Source organism: Biomphalaria glabrata, chromosome 1 (assembly GCF_947242115.1).
Source record: "Biomphalaria glabrata chromosome 1, xgBioGlab47.1, whole genome shotgun sequence".
Taxonomy (NCBI): Eukaryota; Metazoa; Mollusca; class Gastropoda; family Planorbidae; genus Biomphalaria; species Biomphalaria glabrata.
In genome coordinates this window covers 59,135,159-59,157,004 of record NC_074711.1, presented here as the reverse complement: position 1 = coordinate 59,157,004, position 21,846 = coordinate 59,135,159, and the positions used below count along the sequence as shown (strand labels likewise).

The window sequence follows — 21,846 nt, the reverse complement described above, 5'->3', positions numbered from 1 at the left end:
AGTACATCGGCTCAATAGATCTATATATTCAATCATACGACTCCAGTAACTACAAGTCTACTGTCAAGAATTTATTAGCAAATTGAGGCTTCAAGAACTTTTTCATTATATTATTATTATATCTGAGATAAAGCCAAAATCCAGATATTGAACATTTTGCTCCAATACAAGAAACTAACAAAAAAATTAAATATGGCTTCCAGTTCTAGAACACAACGACTCTTCGAATTGATAGAATTAGCCAAAGAAAAGCAAATTCCAAAGCCAGACCAGTGGGCAGAGAAACAAGAAGAGAAAGAATATCAAGAGCAAGAAGCTGAAAAACAAAGGCAAGAATCTGAAAAACAAAGGCAAGAATCTGAAAAACAAAGGCAAGAATCTGAAAAACAAAGGCAAGAATCTGAAAAACGCATGCAATTAGAAGAAAAAAAATTACAAGAATCTGAAAAACAAAGGCAAGACGCCGAAAAGCAAAGACAACATGAAAAAGAAAAAATGGAATTCGAAAGGCAAAATAAAGAAAATAAAGAAAGCATTCCAATTCAAGGTCACTCAAGTTTGTTTGACAAATACAGATTTATGAACAAAATATCGGCTTTCAACGAAAACATTGACAATATGGACTCGTATCTCATAAGATTTGAAGAAATAGCTACAACATCCGGTCTACCTGAAGCACATTGGTCGAGCTCACTCCTCACCCTTTTGACTGGCAAAGCTGTCAACATTTGCTCACAACTGTCCATCAATGAACGCAGCACTTACTCTGATATCAAGGAAGCTCTACTGCGCCAATACGGAGCAACTTCAGCCAACTATAGAAAGAAATTCTATAATGAAAGGCCACAGCAAAATGATGATCCTCAAATTTTTGTAGCTAATATGTCAATGTGGTTTGATAGATGGGTATCCATGGCAAAAATAGAAGAAAGTTACCAAGCTATTCGTCAACATATTATTATCGACAACATCACCCATGCTCACTCAGAAGATATTCAATCCTACATTATAGAGAGAAATCCTACTGATATACAGACATTAACCAAGATCATCAGACAATATAGAGCAGCCTATCCAAACAAGTCAGTCAAACCATCTGTTGAAGAAAATTTTGTTTGCTTTGCTCAAGACAAAAATGCAAGATATAAGTCAGATGACAAAGTCAAATGCAACAAATGTCATAAACTAGGGCATTTCACGTCTCAATGCCGCAGCAGAACCACAGAATGTTCATATTGCCATAAAAAGGGTCACCAAACTCATGAATGTTGGAAAAAACAGGCAGTCTCCAAAAATCAAAATTTTGATAGACCCACATCACCAACTCAAAGATACAGCAATAGAGAGCAATACAATCTCAACAAAGCACCTAGAAATAATAAACCAGATAACAACAAACCTCGCTACAGAAGTCATTCACGGGACTCCAGACCACAATATATGCCAAATAGAAGCTCATATAACAGAAGCTATTACAATGAGCACTCAACTATGACAGTCATTGCAAAATCCAATGGTCTCAAATTTTATCCAGGCTTTGTAGGAGACAAGAAGGTGGAAGTTCTTCGTGACACCGGAAGCACGTCCACATTAGTACATGAACGCTTCGTACACGCAAACCGTTTCACAGGCAACCACGTCCAAGCCACTGCATTCAACGGAACTGTCAGCAAGTTACCTGAAGCCATCATTTATATTACCACACCATTCTTCAGTGGTCAAACAAAAGCATTAGTAACACCCAATCTACCAGTGGACCTAATCATTGGAAACATAGAAGGAGTTAAAGAATGCACTCCTCAAGAACTTACTGAATGGACAAATGCCATAGAGCAAGGTCAAAAATGTTTGGCAGTAATGACAAGATCCATGTCCAGACAACAAGAACATTTGGCACCTGAACAAGTTAGCCAAAATAATCACATGGCTACCTCAGTTACTCAAGTTATGCAGAATGCAACAGAACCAGTTACTAGTCCAGTAGCCAGCAACAATCAAGAACACTCAACATGGACACCCCCAGTTACATCAAGCCCATCCCTACCGGTCATAAGTCCACCTCCAATTCCCGAATGTCCATTGTTGAACTTTGAAGAACAAGACGACATGCCCAGAGTCTCTAGCAATGATACAAGAACTCTAACTGGTCAAACTGAAGTCCATCAAGACAAGTCATATTTCACACATGATGACTTCAAAGAAGAACAGAAGCGAGATCCAACATTGCAAATACTCTATCAGAAGGCTCAAGCAAACAAACAGCTGAATCTACCAAATAAACCATATTTTCAAGATGGCCTCCTGGTGAAAAATGCCATGCATAAAGACAATACCGTTCAGCAAATAATAGTGCCACAGAAATACAGGAAAGAAATACTGGCAACAGGACATAACATTCCACACGCCAGCCATATGGGTGTAGTCAAAACCAAAGCCAGAATCCTCAAAGAATTTTATTGGCCAAGTATCATTAAAGACGTCAAGAAATACGTGAAGTCATGTCATATTTGCCAAGTCAAAGGACCTAAGAACAACAAATCACAGGCACCTATTCAGGATATGGAATTGACAGACAAGCCATTCCAAAAAGTCTCAGTTGATTTGATTGGTCCTATGCCAGTAGCTTCAGCAAGAAACCATCTATATGTCCTGACATTGATTGACACATGTACAAGATGGACAGAAGCAGTACCTCTAGTCAACATTACAGCGCTTGACATCACCAGAGCTTTGTCAGAGATATTTTCCAGAATTGGTTTCCCAGAAGTTATCCTCTCTGACAGAGGCACACAGTTCACAGCTGACATTACCAAAGACTTCATGAACATGTACCACATCAAGATGAAGTTCACAACGCCCTATCATCCCCAAAGCAACGGGCTTTGCGAACGATTCAACGGTACTTTGAAGAGGTGCATTTCAAAAATAGCACACGACAATCCGCAGAATTGGGACTTATTGCTACCAGCAGCTCTGTTTGCATACAGAGAAAGTCCTCAAGAAACCACAGGATTCTCACCTTTCGAGATGGTTTATGGCGCCAACCCACGAGGACCAATGGCAATCCTCAAAGAAGCTATTATTCGCCAAAACTCAATCTCATCAGAAACCAAGACAGCGTTTCAACATGTGCAAGATACCAGAAACATAGTCATATCTGCATGTGAAAAAGCAAATGAAGCCACAGTCATAGCAAACTCCAATACCAGAATGAGAGTCAATAGAAACAGAACACTGAAACAATTTGAACCAGGAGATCAAGTATGTCTGTTACTACCAGACAAAAGCAACAGACTATTCATCAAATGGCAAGGTCCATTCTCCATACTCAGAAAGATAACAGATGTTGACTATGAGATATACATACACAACAAAAAGAAAATCTATCACGTCAACATGTTACAAAAATATAACACAATAACAGAAGGTACCACAAGCCCAGAACAAAATGAAAGAGCCATATCATGTCTTGCAGTCATACCAGAAGAAGATGAAAACAACACGTCCGAATTTGACGACATCAATATGCCACAAACAACTACCAAACAAACTGAATTTTGGCAAGACATCAAACTTAATTCAATGACACCGCAAAAGCAGAAAGAACTGACTACCATTCTCAAAGAAAATTCAGACATATTTACAGATGTTCCAGGCAAAACGTCAATTGCGGAACACAATATAATACTTACTGATTCCAAGCCTACAAAAGCAAGACCTTACCCATTACCAGTACACTACAGAGACTTTCTTAAACAAGAAATTAACCAACTATTAGAGCAAGGAATCATTGAACATTCCAACTCTCCATATGCTGCACCAATAGTTCTTGTCAAACGGAAGCAAACGACAACTCCAAGAATGTGTGTCGACTTCAGACAGTTGAATAAAATAACCCAACTCGACTCATATCCTATGCCAAATCCTGAAGATCTTATGACCAATTTTCAGAGGCAAAGTTCTTCACCAAAATAGACCTATCCAGAGGTTATTACCAAATACCAGTCAGACAAGAATGCAAACAGTTTACGGCATTCACCACAGCTTATGGACTATTCCATTTCAACTTCATGCCATTTGGTCTAGTCAACGCCAGCAGCACCTTTAATAGAGCCATTCACAGCATACTAGGCAATCGCTCTGACACAGTGTCATATATAGATGACATTTGCATATTCCATAAGACATGGAACGAACATATCAAAGGACTACAAGAAGTTTTCAGCATACTGAAACAACATGGTTTTACCATAAAGCCTAGTAAGGTAGAACTAGCCATGTCAGAAATATCCTTCCTGGGTTATAAAGTCAGCTACAATTCGCTGAGACCTCAAGAGAACATTATTCAACGCATACTAGACATCAAAGTCCCCACCAGTAAAAAGCAAGTGAGAAGTATTTTGGGTCTGTGTAATTTCTACAGACATTTCATACCAGGTTACACAGCACTCATAGCTCCATTGATTGAACTCACTAAGAAAGGACAACCAACGAAGATTCCATGGTCGACAGAGCTACATACCACGGTTGAGAACATTAAAGCTGAATTCTCAAGAGACACTATTCTCAAACTTCCGAATCCAGAGAAGCAATTTTACCTCGCCACAGATGCTTCATCTTCAGCTATAGGTGCATGCCTAATGCAGAAATACCAAGACACTTCACAGAAATGCCAAGAGACTTTGCACCCAGTATTTTTCATCAGCAGGAAGTTGTCACCAGCTGAAACCAGATACTCAACCATCGAACGGGAATGTCTAGCCATTGTATGGGCCATAGCCAAGTTCTCCAGATATCTACTAGGTGCTCATTTCACACTCCTAACTGATCATGCACCACTAGCATTTCTGAACTCAAAGAAGTTAGCGAACAGTCGTTTAACTCGTTGGAGTCTACAACTCACAGACTACCAATTTGAGGTCAAGACAATTCCTGGACGTGAGAACGTCTTCGCTGACACACTTTCCAGATGTATTTAATTCTTAACATAATTGTATATATATTTTTCTTCCACAGGTGTAGTATATCAGTTTTGTATTGTCATATTTTAATTTCATCATAAGGCACCATGAAGAGAAGTAACCTATTCAATTCAAGATTTAATTTATCCAAGTATTATGCCTTGTACAACTTTTGATATTGTTCATGACAAGCATTGTCTCATTTTCATAACCACTTGAATAGTGAGACAGGTATTCAAAGTCATCAATAATTTTATTCACTGCATTTACATATTTTTTATCTCCAAGTTGACTTTATTTTGTCATATGTTACCTCAACCATTTTTCTATAGTTTCATGTATGGTATTTTATGTATACATATGAGCATTTCTATTACCATACAAATGCTAAATGGAGGGGGGGGGTAATATGTCACAGATTACATTATAGAATTGTTTGTACATTTCACTTTTGAAAGAAATATAAGCCCTCGACATGAGTCTCAGGATTTAATCCTCAAATTTAGACACTTGACATTCAAGTCAGGATTTACCCAAGGGACGTAATTAGTATGTTTGAAATCTATTGGTTGATTTGAAATTAAACAAAGACATTTTTTGAAAAGAGTTAGCGCCAGAGAATTGGCGGTAGTAAACGTCAGTGGATAATATTAGGTCCTTGTAGACAGTCGTGTTTCTAAGAGCTCTATTTGAAAAGCCTTTATAATATGTCTCTTGCTCATTGATTTGTAATTTGTACATAAAGTATACTTACGTTGTGTTTAAATAAAGTTCCAGAGTTTTGTTTTATCAAAGAATCGTCAATTGTGATTCTAGATCGTCATTTTTGTTAACTATTGAATTCAAGTAAAATCCCCGGCATGACAACACATCTCACCATCAACAAATGTTGTCACACTTAGTTTTCAAAGATTTCTTAAGACCTAATTGACCTTTTGGGATATTTTACATATATTATGAATGTTCCAAGGTGCATTCATACCAAATGTGCATTTCAAAAGGTTCAGTATGACAATAATACAAAAACAAATAATCTCTGTCTCATAGACGAAGAGTTTTGATCTAAACAAATATATAATATATATATATAAAGTAAATCACCAACCAACCTTATGGTTATATGAGTCTGCTATAATTAGTTGCTCATCAAGTACAGCAACACCAAGTGGATGTTGAAGCTTTGCATTGATCCCAATTCCATCAGTATCACCAAAGGCAAATAAATTCTAATTTGTAACCAAAAATAATACTTTGTGCTGAATACAAACAATATCATTAAAATCTTATAGAGAAATGGTAAGAACTTTATGGTGTGCTTTTCTTATATAAAACTGTTTTAAACATAAATAAATAAGGGGGAGAACTCCACATTTACAGACATATGTATATAAATCAATGCTGTAACATTTATTTCCCTTCTTCATTAACAAACAATACTAATTAACTAATTGGTTTATTTTTTTTTAATAATTCATACTTTTGTTAGGAACAATGAATAACTGTGCAAAGTTTCAACTTGATCAGAGAAGAGGGAGAAACAACATGTTCAATATTGAAAGGCCTTTAGTGTTTCCAGTCTTAATTGACAATTTTCCACTGTGCAATCTTAGGGATCTGGGGCAATTCTCCATAATTTACTTTTCTGTCAATCTAAGAAGGGGGTCAAGTCCAAATAGACAAATCCAGTAGATTGACAGGTAAATTATTTTCCTTTTGTTAACACAATTAAGTGAAAGAAGGTGGTCAGGTTTCATGCATAAAGTGGCTATGGCTGGACACAGCCCCCCAGCTGTACATTTGTCAATGGGACTATGTACACAATTCTACTCTTAAATACAATGGAAATCTTGTCAGAAGGTGCACAGAGCATTACAATTTGTAACTTCAATTTTCATAAAAATATGACTTAACCACCTTCTCGCACTAGTGCCTTCAATTTGTACCAGAAAGTCAGACAGAGTGAGTTGATATAAGTTTTGTTTTAAAAAAAAGGAAAGAGAACAGGCAGATTTAATCATGTTTTCGTTTAAAAAGATAATTATAATTAAAATTTAATTGCCGATTTTTTTGTTGAGGTAATTATCTTAAATAATTGGACGTATTTTATGGCTACTTGTAGAATAGAACTTACAGTAGGATCTCTCTCTCCACCAACCAGTCCACAAACTTTGCCATCAGATAGAGATATATAACGCACTGAAGAGCTCTCACTGTCAGCAATATAAAGTTTCCCCTTAGAATCTTCCATAGACAAAGCTAAGCCTGAGGGCTGGGCAAAGCTAGCTTTATCTGGATAAGAATTATTTCTGTTTTCCTCTTGTCCTGAACCAGCAAAACACAGACATGTTCCAGACACATAGGATCTGAATGATAATAACAAACAAAATATTTACAGTAAGTAATTTAAATTCTAGCATATGGATATTAAGATGAATAGTTATACTACTTTTTAGTACATGTTAATCAATTTTGTACAGAAAAATCCAAAATCAAATCAATAGCTGATTGGAAGGTCAGAAAGAAAAAAAATTGAAGGAAAAAAAAAACGTGGGGGGGTGCTAAATTGAGAATATTTTAAGTAATGTTAATCAACAACTAATATCATCTGTAATGGGTGTCAGTAATGCAAAATGAAAAAGGTCAAATTAGAAGCAATAAGTGATGTCCGTACGACCAACACTTAAAAATGTTTGCTATGCTTGGAACAGTCTGTTAAAGATGATATACAACAGGATTCTCTAGGAATATGAGGCTGACCGAAATTAAAATTTTAGATATGAATGGGTGTCATAATCAGTGAAATAGCCTGCATTTTTAGTACATCTATTTCAGCAGCCAATTTGATAAGATTTTATTTAGGTCTTAGGTCTTAAAAGAGAACTACAGTATGGTACACTTTCATGGGGTTGCACAACAAGTGGTTCAAAGACAAAAGGTTTGTTCCAGACAAATGGTTCAGTAGGCTGAGAGAACTATGGCTAACCAAGAACTGGTTCATTGACACTTGGCTTAGCAAAAATTGTTGCCATGACAAATGGCTCAATGACATTTGGTTCACTGACAATGGGTTCATCATATACTGGTTCACAGCAGAGGGAAATTGTTATTGTATAGATCTCATCTTAATAAAGTTAATAGTGATAGTAATAAATATAGTTCATATATGCCAGTTTTGTTTTTTTGTAATTTTAAACATACATTTTAACTAGCATGATACATTTACCGGTACGCTTTTTTTTTTTTACTCTCCCAAAATTCAGGATTTATAGAGTGGCAAACTAATATGTTAAATCAAAATCTGACTGCATACTTTTCTAAAGTATGGAAGCACTACAAAACTAGCTCTGAGACATACCGTAGTTCAAAGAAACAATGTTAAAAAAATAGTCAAAAGCTTTGGGCTGAGAGTTCTAGTTCTGTAACAAATGTATTAGAAGAGAAACAAACTGTGATGTTATATAACAATACACTTGTGACAAGGCCGCTTGACCACCTAAACAAATACTCAATAATTTATACACATCATGTTTACTTCTCCTTTGTATTTTTTACACACATCAAGCTATGCTCGCCTCTCCAATACACTAATGTACATTAATATGGTTTATATGTTTGCTTAATTTATATACAAATTTCATTACACCATTATGGTCTATCTCTCAGACACTTGGTTTAACTCAGAATTTAAAAGCGCTAGACAGAATGGTACCTTTGAAGTAATAAAATTTATAGGACAGGGAATCATTCTTGTAGGTTTCTATTAAAGGGGCAGGTATTCACTAACTAGTCATTAATGATTCTACATGTCAACCTTAGTTTTTTTTCTCATGTTTAGACAGGTAAGTTTAAAAAGATATATTGGATTTATTTGCAAATATCAATGACATAGTAATGTGTTTCACTTTTAACAATCACAGAAACTCAAATCAATATCTACTACTATTGTCTATCCTCTTGTGAATACATTTTGGTTAACCAATGATTGATAAACCAAATGTCACTGTCATGGGTGGCATGGTATTTTTTTTTTAAAGAAAAGCACAGATTGTTCACCCCTCTACTGATACAAAAAAAAAGTTGAAAAGTTATATTCCCTAATATTATTTATTTCATAAAGTTCTATGTACATACTTGCTGTACCAGAGGGTATCATTTAAAAAATAAACCCAAATCTGATGTGAGCCTGCCATTGCAATAAACAGCAATGATGTAGTACCTTTAAAAAAAAAATCAAAAAGAGATTTTAAATCATAGTTTAAAAAAAATATCTTTCCTTTACAATACTTTCATTAATTTTATAAATGTTTCTCTAGAGATCTAGTGGCCTACATGTATTCTCTGTTTCTATGACCAAGGATAACTTCCTTGTGGCCAGTGCACAGCCTTCACTAAAATTTAAACTTGATTCAGAAGTTGTGTGTATATTATTAAGCCACCACAAACATTAAGTTTCACTTCAAGGACTATCATAGACAGATAAGGTTCAGTTAACATATTTCTGTGAACAATGGTTACAAGTCTTCTGTGATCAGTCCTTTAACCAAAGGCTATTAGTTTCCTCATCTAAGGCATGAATCTATTAGTGTATCCTTACAATTTCAGGTCAAAGTTGCTGTACCTCATATTGTCAGCTGATTATTTAATATAATTATAACCAAGTAATATATACAAAGTTGTTTGAAAATAAAGTTTTCTTAACAACAAGAAGATCTAAAGAATGTAAAATACATTTTAGTAAAAAATGTTAAGTTAAAAGTTATTTAAAAAAATAGAATCCTGAAAATGAATAGGAGATGGAGTTGCTTTTTAAATTGCTTCTTCAGTCTTATAGCATGATAAGTGCACTCGATCCACCTTAATAAATAGTCAATTGGTTTATGTAACATCTTGGTGTTATAGCACAGTTAGAGTTAGAAGACAACATTAAGAAATGGAGGAATTTTCAGGAGGATTCTAGTTGAGACTAAAGAGAACTCAACTGGTCATGATTGCAAGTCTCACAGGTGAAAATGTTATAGATAATGTAAAGATGATAAACAGGTTAACATGTTTAAACAAACTGACCATCTGGAGTATATCCAATCAAAACATCCCAAGGTGATGAAAGTGCCTGAGATTGAAACACATTTCCTCCAATTTTATCAGATCCTTGATGGCCTGTTCCAGATATAGTTTTTACTTCAAAACTTTCAAAGCTGATCTTTCTAATACAATGGTTTTCTGTGTCTGCTACAAAGATATTCTGAGAATCACAAGTAACACCTTGAGGGGATGAAAATTCTGCAATTTCCAATCGGCCATCTTTCAATCCTTTATGTCCATTTCCAATTATATTCTGTTCATAGATTTTTTTTAAAAGAGATTATTTTAAATGATTAAAAAGATTTAAAATTCTAAATGATTAAGTATTACTTAGTTTTTTATGTGTAAATCCCTTGAGGGTTTGTAAGGTGAGTTTACAATTTACGAATGTAGCCAACACAATGATTAACAAGCTTTACTTTAGCTACTATACAAAACTCATTCAGTCGCCAGGTAGAATCAACAACATCAGAATATTTTTGAGCAAAAACATTAGACCAGAATGTATGGCTCAAAATCTTTTAAAACCAGAAAATGTGGCTCAAAGTTATCATTTCATCCGAAAATATATGGCTCAGAAGTAAAATTTAGAACACTAAGACATTAGAAATGAAGCTACATACATATTATAAATACCATGATAAATACTTAGGTAGTTAACCTTAATTACTTTATTACAAAACCATGTATAAGCATTATACTTATTGATTTATTATCATTACTTTCAAATATTCACTGGGATGAATTACTAAAATACTTAAAAGAAAAGAAGGTAAGTTTGTTGGTTGGTTTTTTTTAATCTAAATTGACATAAAACCATAGCATCTACAATCAAAATAGAGCCTTAAGTAAGTTATACTTGAACCTGAACAATGCCGTTAACATCAGTTACAATGATCCTGTGGTTTCCAGTATCAGCAATAACAAGCTGGTGTCTTTCAGGCCAATAGCAAATTTTTCCTGGGTATATCAGCTGTGAAAGCGTAGCTTCATTTTTTGACAGGCTGATGGGGAGATCACTAGGTTGGAGTTCAGAAGAGTAATATTGCGTGGCAACGTCTAGAAATAAAAGTAATTTGTCTCTAGGACCTTCTCCAGCTATTGAGTGAATTATCTGACCTTTGGGCCCTAGAAATACTAAAGTAGGCCAACAAGACACAGCAAGTTCCTTTAAAAAAAAATGTTATTATAACTATTAAAATACAATTTTATTAGCATTGATTGGATTAATACTTTTTATATAATCAAGCATTTTTTTCTTTGTTAATTAGGGTAGTACTTTTAGTTCAAAACTTTAAATTAAAAAATTAAAAAAAAAAAACATAGTAAATTTTGTAAGAACGAATGCAGTATTATTAATTCAATTACAACTATTCTTAACTTACTTGCCACAAGGTTGCATTTTTATCATTGACCACAGGGTGTTGGATGTTGTATCGTAGTATAGCACTTAATATGTTAGACGTCACTCTTTCATTTAGAAATTTTGCTGAATGAACACCAACAATCACTACCCCTGCATCCAAGGGATACCTCTCTTCTACCAGCTTTAAATCTGGTAAAATGTGCATGCAGTTGATGCAGCAATAGGTGAAGAAATCCAAGACAACAATTTTCCCTTTCAAGTGGTCATACATTTTTAAAGGCTGAGAAACATTAAGCCACTCAAGGTCTGAAAAAAAATATTCATGACAATAAAGATAAATGACTATGATAATTGTGTGACGTTTAAATCATAAAGACAATAATATTTAAAAAAATTACTTTTTAATTAATTTCAGTTAGCATCAAAATTATCAATAAGGTATTTTATGTATGTGAAAATTGGCCTAAAAAGATTGTTCCAATGCAAAACAAAAAACTAACAAATTATGCTATGTTTAACAGTTTATATTAAGGAATTTATACATTTTGTTTTGTTAAATGTTTGACATGTTTTGGATGTGCTTTCCAAGAGAAAGATAATAATAATAATAAGAATAATAATAATAATAATAATAATAATCTTTATTATCCGTAAGGAAATTTGTCTTACAATTTGTGCATTACACCAAACAAAAAACATTAGAACTATAAGAAACCAAAGTGTACATTCACACCAGACTCACTCATAATTTACATGTGACAAAGTTTATACCAGATTGTTCTTATTTAATGATTTGATTGCCAAGGGAACAAAAGAGTGTTTGTGTCTGTTTGTCTTTGCTATCGGTGTCTTGTATCTCTTTTGTGATGGTAAAATCACAAAATCCCGACACAAAGGGTGATTCTTTATTTCGAGGATCTTGTTAGCTTTTTTATAGATGTTTGTCTCAAACAACTGCCCAAATGGGGCTTGTTTTTTGCCAATGATTTTGCCAGCAGCATTTAGGATTCTATTAAGTTTATTTTTATTTTTAATGCTCAGATTGCCATACCAGGCAGTGATATTGAAACTTAAAATATTGCAGATGTGAGCGTGATAAAACATAGCCAAGGCCTTTTCGCTAACATTAAACGAGGACAGTTTTCTTAGTAGTCGTAATCTTTGCTGCCCTTTTTTGCTGATATAATCAGCATTTGCAGTAAAATTTAGTTTATTGTCTAGGATAGTACCAAGGTATTTAAAGGTTTGCACAATTTCAATAGTCTCTCCAGCTACAGAAACAATATCATTTTCCTTCTTGTCCCTACGAAAATCAATTATCATTTCTTTGTTTTTTTTTACATTTAATAATAAAAAATTATCTTTACAGTATTCTTCAATGTGTTCTAATTCTTTGAAATACTCATTTACGTCTGAGCTCTCTGAGAGCAGGGCAAGAAGAGCCGCATCATCAGCGAATTTTGTGAAGATAATCTCCTTTCTAGTCCAAACTTCCTGGGAACAGTAACAGGAAGGTTTTGAACCCAGAACAATAGAGATGACCAAACGACAGTTCAGGCAACCATTTTATGAGCCTAATTAGCTTGAAAAAAATATTTTGTTTTAAAAAGTATTATAAAAATAATCATAGAAACCAAGTCAAATAAGGCAATAAAGAAAAATGAATTGACTAGTGCAGTGTTTCCCAAGCTGTGTTATGCGAAGCCTGAATAGCTGTTCCATGAACTACTGAAATAACTTACCAGTAAACTAACATGTGAATTAACCTCTCTAAAAAATAAGCAAAGTATTACTCAGAATGTGCAAAGTGTTATGTTAAAGGAAACACTGGACTAGAGAGTGTGGGGCACGGTGAAGGCCCAATGTTTATTATAATATAAACAGATCAATAATAAATGATACTAATCAATGTCTTTCTAAGCATTGTTCCTAAAAATAAAAGCATGACTGAAGATGACACCAGATTATATGACTTACCTGTCAGCTGCATACCCAGAAGAGGCCAGAAAAAAAGGAAAGAGAGTAATAAGAGTAGAAAAACAAACTATGTGTACTGATAAAACATGTCAGTATGACATATAAATACTAGGTAATAATAATTATCAGATTTCTCAGTTGAAGTTACTTTTTTGGAATAGTTTTGTGAGTTGCAGAACATTTTCTTCCAATATCAATAAACTGGCAATTTTTTTCCATTAGACAAGAGCTGGTAGTATGTATCCCATATATATAAACTCTATTCATTCATTTATATTTATAGTTTATATATATAAATAAATAAATAAATATATATATATATATATATATTAGGGGTGCACCGGATAGTCGCTCCGGCTCCGGCTTCTGCTGAATATCCGGCATTTTTTACTATCCGGTGCTATTCGGCTCCGGTCGGATATCACTACCGGATAGTAAAAAATACACCTATTTAATATGCATAAAGTGGATCTCGTTCCATTAATGTCTGTTGTAGAATGTATTAATGTTTATATTAAAACAAAATAATGTGCTTAAAAATAGAGCCATTATGAATATGCACCAAACACCTGTTTATGCACCATTTATTATAAAGACAAGGCGTGTTAATAACTAAACATAAATAGAAATGAAACTTTACATCATAAATGCTCTCTACATACAGAGCAGCAATGGCTGACACTTTTTTCAATTTGTCTTGACCTTTGAGTAGGTTAGTTAACATGTTGAAATGCTACATTCCTTGACTACGTCATGCTGACGAGACGTCTGTCAAGCTGTGCGGGTATATCTCCAGAGGTAGAGATGAACAACTCCCACCCCTTTTATTTGTTTAGTCCATCACATTGGGGTTTTTTTATAGGTAGGTGACCACAAGTTAAATACGATGGACATAGGTTTAATGTCAGCGTATTGACACTCTCTAGAGGTCACACCTTTCGAGGGAACTGAGTTTGTTTATTCAATAGTTATTCTTTATTACGGGGGCTGGACTACCATAGCCACACCTCTAATGTAACTAGGACTAGGTATATCCAGATGAACAACTCCCTCCCCCTTTTATTTGTTTAGTCCATCACATTGAGTTCATTGATTGACAGGTGACCCCAAGTCAGATACGATGGACGTAAGCACTCTCTAGAGGTCACACGAGGGAACTATGTTTGTTTACTTAGTAGCTAATCTTAATTGGTGGGGGGGGGGGGCTGGACTTCAAGCCAAACATCTATACGGGTATCCGGACAAAGAGTTTGCTTATTTGGAGAAAAATCTTAATCACGTGGTTGGGCAAGAGGCCACACCTTTTCAAGTGTGCCAAATTACTTGAACATAAATCTAAATTAGTAAGCTGGACAAAAATCACACGCACCTAAACGAGTGACCTTTAGCTACACAGAACACAAACCGCGAGATTATATAGCCCAGTAAGCCAGTAACTAATTATTTTGTAGAAGACATGACCAGGGCTATCTTTAAATGGAGAGCTAAACACCCCCTACTCTTTATTTTATTTCTTTGGTCCTTGACACCCAATTTATTGATAGACATTGACCATTTTTAAGCCAGAATGAAAAAACACAACGTGCTAACAAAGGATATTACACTGTCAATAAATATTACAGTTAAATATTTTTTCTAACGTGTTAACTTGAATATTACTCCTTCAGTTAAGTGTCTAGATTTGATAACATATTCTTAATAATTTGTGACAGTCAATTAACTCCTTGTTATTACTATTTTTGTTTACTTAAGATGCGTACTTAGCCACTGTGTATCAGGCCAGGACGACTTTTACACACCTGACATCCATAGGCTTACTATCGTTCCCTTTTGTAACAGTTACTGAAACCACCAATAAAATAATTAATAAGTAATAATTAAGGAAGATGTTCCTAACATACGTTCTTTGCATTTAATGTTTCTTACGTGCGTTCTTTGCACAATAAAATAAAACAAAGATGTGCATGTTTGCGTGTGTGTAATTTTTTGCCTTGTATTAAAATCATTAGAAAGAAAGCTAATTTCATTTTTTAATTCTTTTGACTTAATAAATAACGGAAAATCTTACAGTAAATTTTAAAATCGCATAAAATAAATTGAATAATAGTACCGCAGTTAGATCTAGCAAACAAAGAAACAATATGCTGGAGCGTAAAAAAAACAACAACAACCCTTGACCTCTAACTAGTGGACGGGTATAATTTATCTATATGCTTGACTGACCATGCCAATGTGTTATCTTTTTTGACTGACACCCAACTCTATTGCGTGCATATGCTCAAGGAAAAAACAATGCTTGATGGTTAACACAAACAACTATACACACTACACTAGGACTACATGTGTAGGCTCACTAGGTATATCTGACCAGGTTGTTGGTCTGAAATTCATGAACACATACATCCGACCACTATACAAGGCAGATTGCACTTTACTTATGAGAGATTTACATTAGTAACTAGTTAAATATATACTAACATATTTTACATTGACCCTCCTACACACATCCTTTACAGTTGGTGGCATCGTACATACACACAGACACACTCATGCTATGCATATTTTTAGAAATACTGTTAAGCTTGAATAAATCAATCAGTAACAGAGTTTAAAACAATAAGGTATATAAAAGGAAAAAAAATAAAACCAACCAATATAGGTATGTTATTTAACAGTTTCGTAAAATGTTCAGCAACACAAGCTATTAACAAGACACTTAGGTATCCGGCTCCGGCACCGGCCCCAGCCGAATATCAAATTTTACTATCCAAAAAAGTACTATCCGGTGCACCCCTAATATATATATATATATATATATATATATATATATATATATATATATATATATATATATATATATATATATATATATATATATATATATATATATATATATAATATAATATAATATATAATATATAATATATAATCTATTTGTAGAAAGTGTAGAAACAGAGAGAAACAAATGTATAAATTAAATATTATAATTTAAAATAATTTAATAGATAGATGACATTTTCAGCTGCACATATTCTCTCTCTCTCTCTCCTTTTCATTCCCATCCATGGACCCTATTCTTGTTTTCATAGTTTGTATGTTTGTTTTTTTTTGCACCTTAGGGGCCCCTCCCACAGATGCCTATAATTCTTTTTTTTTTCATGACTCTACCCCCCCCCCCCCCCCCCCAGCCTATTTACTAGGTTGTGATACTACATGCTTAGTGTATACATATACCTCACTCTCCTCACCACCAGGGCATGGTCTCTGGCTTAGAAATAGCAATCCCGCACTTTTTCCATTCATTCATAAATTATGTACTCAAGATATCACAATCTAGGTCATGTTTATTCATTGAACAAATCATTTATTAATCCCAATAAAATCTAATTACCATTTTGCCATGTTCAAGGAACAAGAATGAGTTATATTCATTATTATTCACAGAACACCCCCTTTTTTTGTATTTCCTTTAATAGTAAACAGTGTTAATGTGATTGGAATGGCTTTCTGTAGATTAATAGAAGCTTAAATTTTGATATGACCTGGAGGCTATGATTAAACTGGCTCATAATCTAGCCCTCATCCCTTATATGGGTGTGAGTTGCAGGGGAGGTTAAAATAATAGCTTACAAAAATTACAAAATTTAAAAAGTGATGCGTTCGGTGAATGCAAATGAGAATTTGATGATGTGTTCAGAATATAAGAGCTTAAACTCTAGTTAGGACAATCTTATCTAGGTCTACTCTAGTGACACTTTTGTGACTCTAGACTCTATACCAGTGGTTCCCAAACTTTTTTGTCTTGCCATGTTTTCTGGTTTTCGGTAGACCCCCTATTAACTTATATTGCAAAGTAATTTAATGTGAATATTTTTTTTTATTAATTTTTGTTTTCGTCTTTGTAGATCTATGTTATTACTTTTATTACATAATTTATATTTAGTTATTGCTTAAAGTACAATTTAAGCTTGTTTGCATTTTAAATAAGTTTCACTATTAGATCTAATAGCTCAGTGTTTCTCAAACTGTGTGCCGCAGCACACTAGTGTGCTGCTGAAGATTTGCAGATGTGCCGCGGGAGTTTTCAGAACACCATACGTGCAGTGTTACAGTAGGCCGCCTAAGCAGAGGCACAGCAATTTTTAAATTGGTAACGATAATAATAAGCGATGCATTTCATGTAAATTTTGTAGGTGTATGCTAATAATAACAAATTATCAATAAGCATTATTCATTGTTATCCATGGAGAAATACGTTAACAAGAATGAAACTGCGAAAGCGTTATATGAAAAGCAAGGAACCAAACAAAGGTACAAAGAAGATTACATCGGATATGGTTTCTTATCTTCTGGACCTGAAGATTCTCCATTGCCATTCTGTCTGATCTGCAATGTAACTGTATCGAGTGAGGCGCTTGTTCCAAGCAAATTGAAGACACACTTGGAAACAAAACATCCAGCTGTAAAAGTGCAACCGAAGGAATACTTCGAAAACATCAGGGCTCAACAAATGAAACAAGCTAAGAAACTTACGAACTACCTAAAGCTGCCAGAAAAAGGATTGGTTGCTCAGTTATTAGCAAAGCGCAAGAAAGCACACACAGAGACTGAATATGTCATTGCACCAGCAAGAGTTGTTGAAACGAACTAGGTCCCGATGCCACCGAAATAGTTAAAAAGTTCCTTTGAGAAATGATACTATCTCGCGCAGAATTGAAGACTTACCGTCAGATTTACAAGATCAAATCTGCGAACACTTCGACGTGACTGACGATGAAGTGTCTCTGCTGTGGTCTCTTCAAGTTGATGAATCCACTGATGTTAGCGGCAAAGCCCAGCAGCTAGCTTTTATTCGGTTCATAAAAGATGAAAAATGTGTCAACAAAATCTTATTTCGCAAAGACTTACCAACTATGACTATAGGCGAATATATTTTCAATGTGGTAAACGAAGACATTTTCCTCTTCAAACTACAAAGTGGAGAAACTGTGTCAGCATTTGCACCGATGGCTGTCCTTCCATGCAGGGAAATAGAAAGGGATTTTTCACTCTTGTGCGTCAAGAAAATCCACTGTATGATCCACAGAGAAGCTCTTGCCTTCAAGTCTTTGCCGAAAGATTTGATGTCTGTTCTGGATCAAGTTACTGAAGTTGTAAACTTCATCAAATCTCGACTGCTTGCATCTCGACTTTTCTCTCAGCTCTGTGAAGCAATGGATTCAGACTACAAATGTCTCCTGTATCATACCAACGTTCGTTGACTGTCCAGGGGGTAAAGTGTTAAAGCGTGTCGTCCAACTCAAGGCTGAGTTGATGTCATTCTTGGAGGCTGAAAAAAAAGACTTTTGATTTTCTATTCATGACGAGATCTGGTGGGTTAAGGTGACATTTCTCTCTGATTTATTTGACTAATTAAATTCATTGAATTTAAATCTTCAAGGATCATCACTGCATCCCCAAAACTGAAGTCATTTGGTGAAAAATTGTCTTTGTGGCAAAGTAAGATCTCGAAAGGAGTCTTTGACTGCTTTCCTACTTACAATGAATGTGCTTCGACTAAAGGATTCATCCCCAAATTCTGGACACTTTGACACATTTGCAGTCAGCATTGCAGCATTACTTCTCAACAGTTAAAAGTCTTGTATATGGATGGGTCAGCTATCCATTTAGAAACAATGAAGCTACAAATCTTACAAATGAGGAAGAAGAGCAGCTCATTGATTTGAAAAATGATGCAGTACTTAGGTCAAATTTTGTGGAAAATAGAGTGAACATGTTTTGGATTTCAATCAACTAGTTATATCCTGCAATCAGTTTATATCTTCATGGTTTGTGAATTAGGATTTTCAGCACTGACTGAAATAAAGTCTAAGAAAAGAGAGAGACTTTTTACAATAGACGATGAAATGCGAGTTTGTTTATCAACTTTGAAGCCTTGATTAGATCACATTTGCTCTCAAAAGCAGGCACACCTTTCACATTGAATGTAATACTTAAAAAAGGTAAAATAATTTTTCATTTTATTATAAAACAACTGTTGCTCTTCGTGGTGTGCCGTGAAATTTTTGTAGTTTTTTTAGTGCGCTGGCAGACAAAAAAGTTTGAGAAACACTGTAATAGCTGTTAGAACAAAGACAAAATACAAACAGAAAAAGTTGGCAATTAACTTAAGGGAGATAATCTAGTGTTGAGCCTTAAAAACAAAAATGCGTATTTCCAATGACAATATACGGTAATAAGAAATTAAACTTAAAAAATATAGATTTTAAAAACTATTTATCTCCGAAGAAATCAAATTACATATTTGTAATCTTAATTTTTTTCTGCATATTCTTAAAATTAAAATATAATATAATTTATAAGAGAAACCTGATTCTGTCTATCTTGTCAAGTAAGCTAATTTAATTTTAACTAATTAGACTAATTTTTTTATTGTAATATAATAATACCCAATAATGCAATAACTTATGAAAAATGACATTAACCTAAAACTTGCCTGGAGTGAATTCAGGAACTTTAAAATTGATCTTATCCATTTTCTGTAAATGTGAAACAATTTTTTCACGGTTGTTAGATCTAGATTCATTTATGTCATTTATGTTTAAAGTTTCTTCAAAATCAGCAATGATTCCAAGTAAATCAAATATCGATGTAGTCATCCTTCTTGTCGTTGTGGATTAGATCTAGAATTCTAGATCTAGAATTATAATTAGATTGTATAAATTATAGAATACTTATACTAAGAATATGAATAAATCTAGATTATTCTAGATTCTAGATCTATAGTAGTTTATTTATTACGGACATTGCATGAATTCGGACATTCGCTATTTTTTGTGGTCATTAAATAATTATTTTAATATGTATTATAAAAATAGCGCGCTGTATAATGTGCTTGTCCATTTTCCAATGATTCTGACCCAATTTCCTTCCATTTAGCTGTCTTTTTATGTAAGAAAAACGAATTTCAAATTTGTTAGTCAGGTTGTTTTTTTTTTCTATATTACCAGGATGACTTTACCTCTTCCTAGAGTTAAGACTATATTTTTTGATTGGCTAAGTCTATACTAATGAGCCCGGCAATATTTATTCTGTTTTTGGAGCTAATTTATTTGATTCATAAGCCAAGTTTTCTTATTCCATACCAAAAAAAAATGAATTTGGTGTCCGAATTAAATTACGATTTTCTTACCAAAATTTATTTCGGACAGCCAGTTTTGGACATCAATAAAAAAGATCTTATACTTATATTATATTTGTTCGTTTGTTGTTGTATTTTTTAATAGAGAATAAATGGGCAAATGTTTGGAGTGAGCTTGGTACATTGAATGAAGTTAAATGCTTAGATCTAGACCTATTAGATAGATCTAGATTTATATAGAGAATATAGAGGATTCAGTTAGGCAAGAATGGCTATCGTGACCTGTAGTGGCCTACTAACTACAAAAGATCATCTGTATTAGAAATTTATTAAATTAATAAACAAACAAAAAACACAAACATTCAACACACATCTAATGCAAACCCCAAACATTCAACACACACAAAATAAACAAACATAAAATAAGTCTAAAAGTCGGTGCAGAAATCACTATTCCAGTGACCTAATTTTGGTAGAATAAGTGTGTTCATATTTTTATTTTTTGTGTTCGTATTTATGCATAGTTTGAGAACATCGTAATGATTTAATGTGAGGGGTTATGCCTAGGGATCTTAAAATTTAGTTAATGTTAATATAGAATTAAAATCTGAGTTTATTGATGCCTAAATATAGAGACTGTCTGAAATAAATTATGGTGTCCAGAATCAAATAATGTGGGTCAAATGTGTCCGAATTAAATGAAAACACACGGCCTCTTTGACCTTAAATATAATAACAAATATAGGTTAGGTTAGGGCTAGGGGAACAAATATAAGTAGTCATCCTTATTCTCATTTAACTAAAGAAGATTTTGATACGTCATTTTCTTTTCTATGTCAAACCATTGTCCATTGTAAAATAATGCGCTGTCAAAGTCAAACTTTCACATTTGGGCCTATAGTAGGTGTCCGAATAGCATAAACTACTCTAGAATAGATCTAGTTAAATCTACTATCTAGTATCAATACTATCATCTACCTAGATTTAGATCTAGAATCTAGAGAAGATCTTTTAATACTTTTATACACTGTCTAGATCTAGATCTAGTAAAATTCTAGTAGATCTATTTTCAAATTTTGTCTGTATTCGAGCTCTAGATCAGATTCTATCTATAGAATATAGATCTAGATCCTAGATCTATCTAGATTATACTAGACTAGATAGATTGTCTAGATTCAAGTGAAACCCTTCAAGTCCCTTGCCTTGGCCTTGACTATTTCAGTAGATTACAATGAAGAATGAATTTGAACGAAAACAATGGAGAGATTACTCTAATGTGTACATTTTGCTTTGATGCATTACAGTTATCCACCCTTCAT

The 21,846-nt window shown here is 33.9% G+C and overlaps 1 protein-coding gene across 7 annotated transcripts in view; it reads right to left on the bottom strand.

The window, feature by feature from the left end:
- Nucleotides 1–21,839, bottom strand: part of LOC106065572 (NHL repeat-containing protein 2-like) — a 29,422-nt gene extending 7,583 nt beyond the window's left edge. The window contains exons 1-8 of one of the 7 annotated variants that reach the window (XR_008773789.1): nt 21,506–21,747; nt 19,883–20,083; nt 11,429–11,715; nt 10,909–11,211; nt 10,026–10,296; nt 9,093–9,177; nt 7,093–7,324; nt 6,071–6,187 (exon numbers count right to left, since the gene is read on the bottom strand). Coding sequence is in view for 6 of the 7 variants with exons in the window: in XM_056004753.1 (XP_055860728.1) it covers nt 6,071–6,187; nt 7,093–7,324; nt 9,093–9,177; nt 10,026–10,296; nt 10,909–11,211; nt 11,429–11,715; nt 19,883–20,045 (1,458 nt within the window). In the remaining variant the exon portion in view is untranslated. Of the gene's footprint in view, nt 1–6,070; nt 6,188–7,092; nt 7,325–9,092; nt 9,178–10,025; nt 10,297–10,908; nt 11,212–11,428; nt 11,716–17,713; nt 18,081–19,882; nt 20,084–21,505 lie in introns of those variants that run through there. The other 6 variants (XM_056004753.1, XM_056004766.1, XM_056004744.1 and 3 more) reach the window with 6 other exon arrangements.
- Between the last annotated feature and the right edge of the window lie 7 nt (nt 21,840–21,846).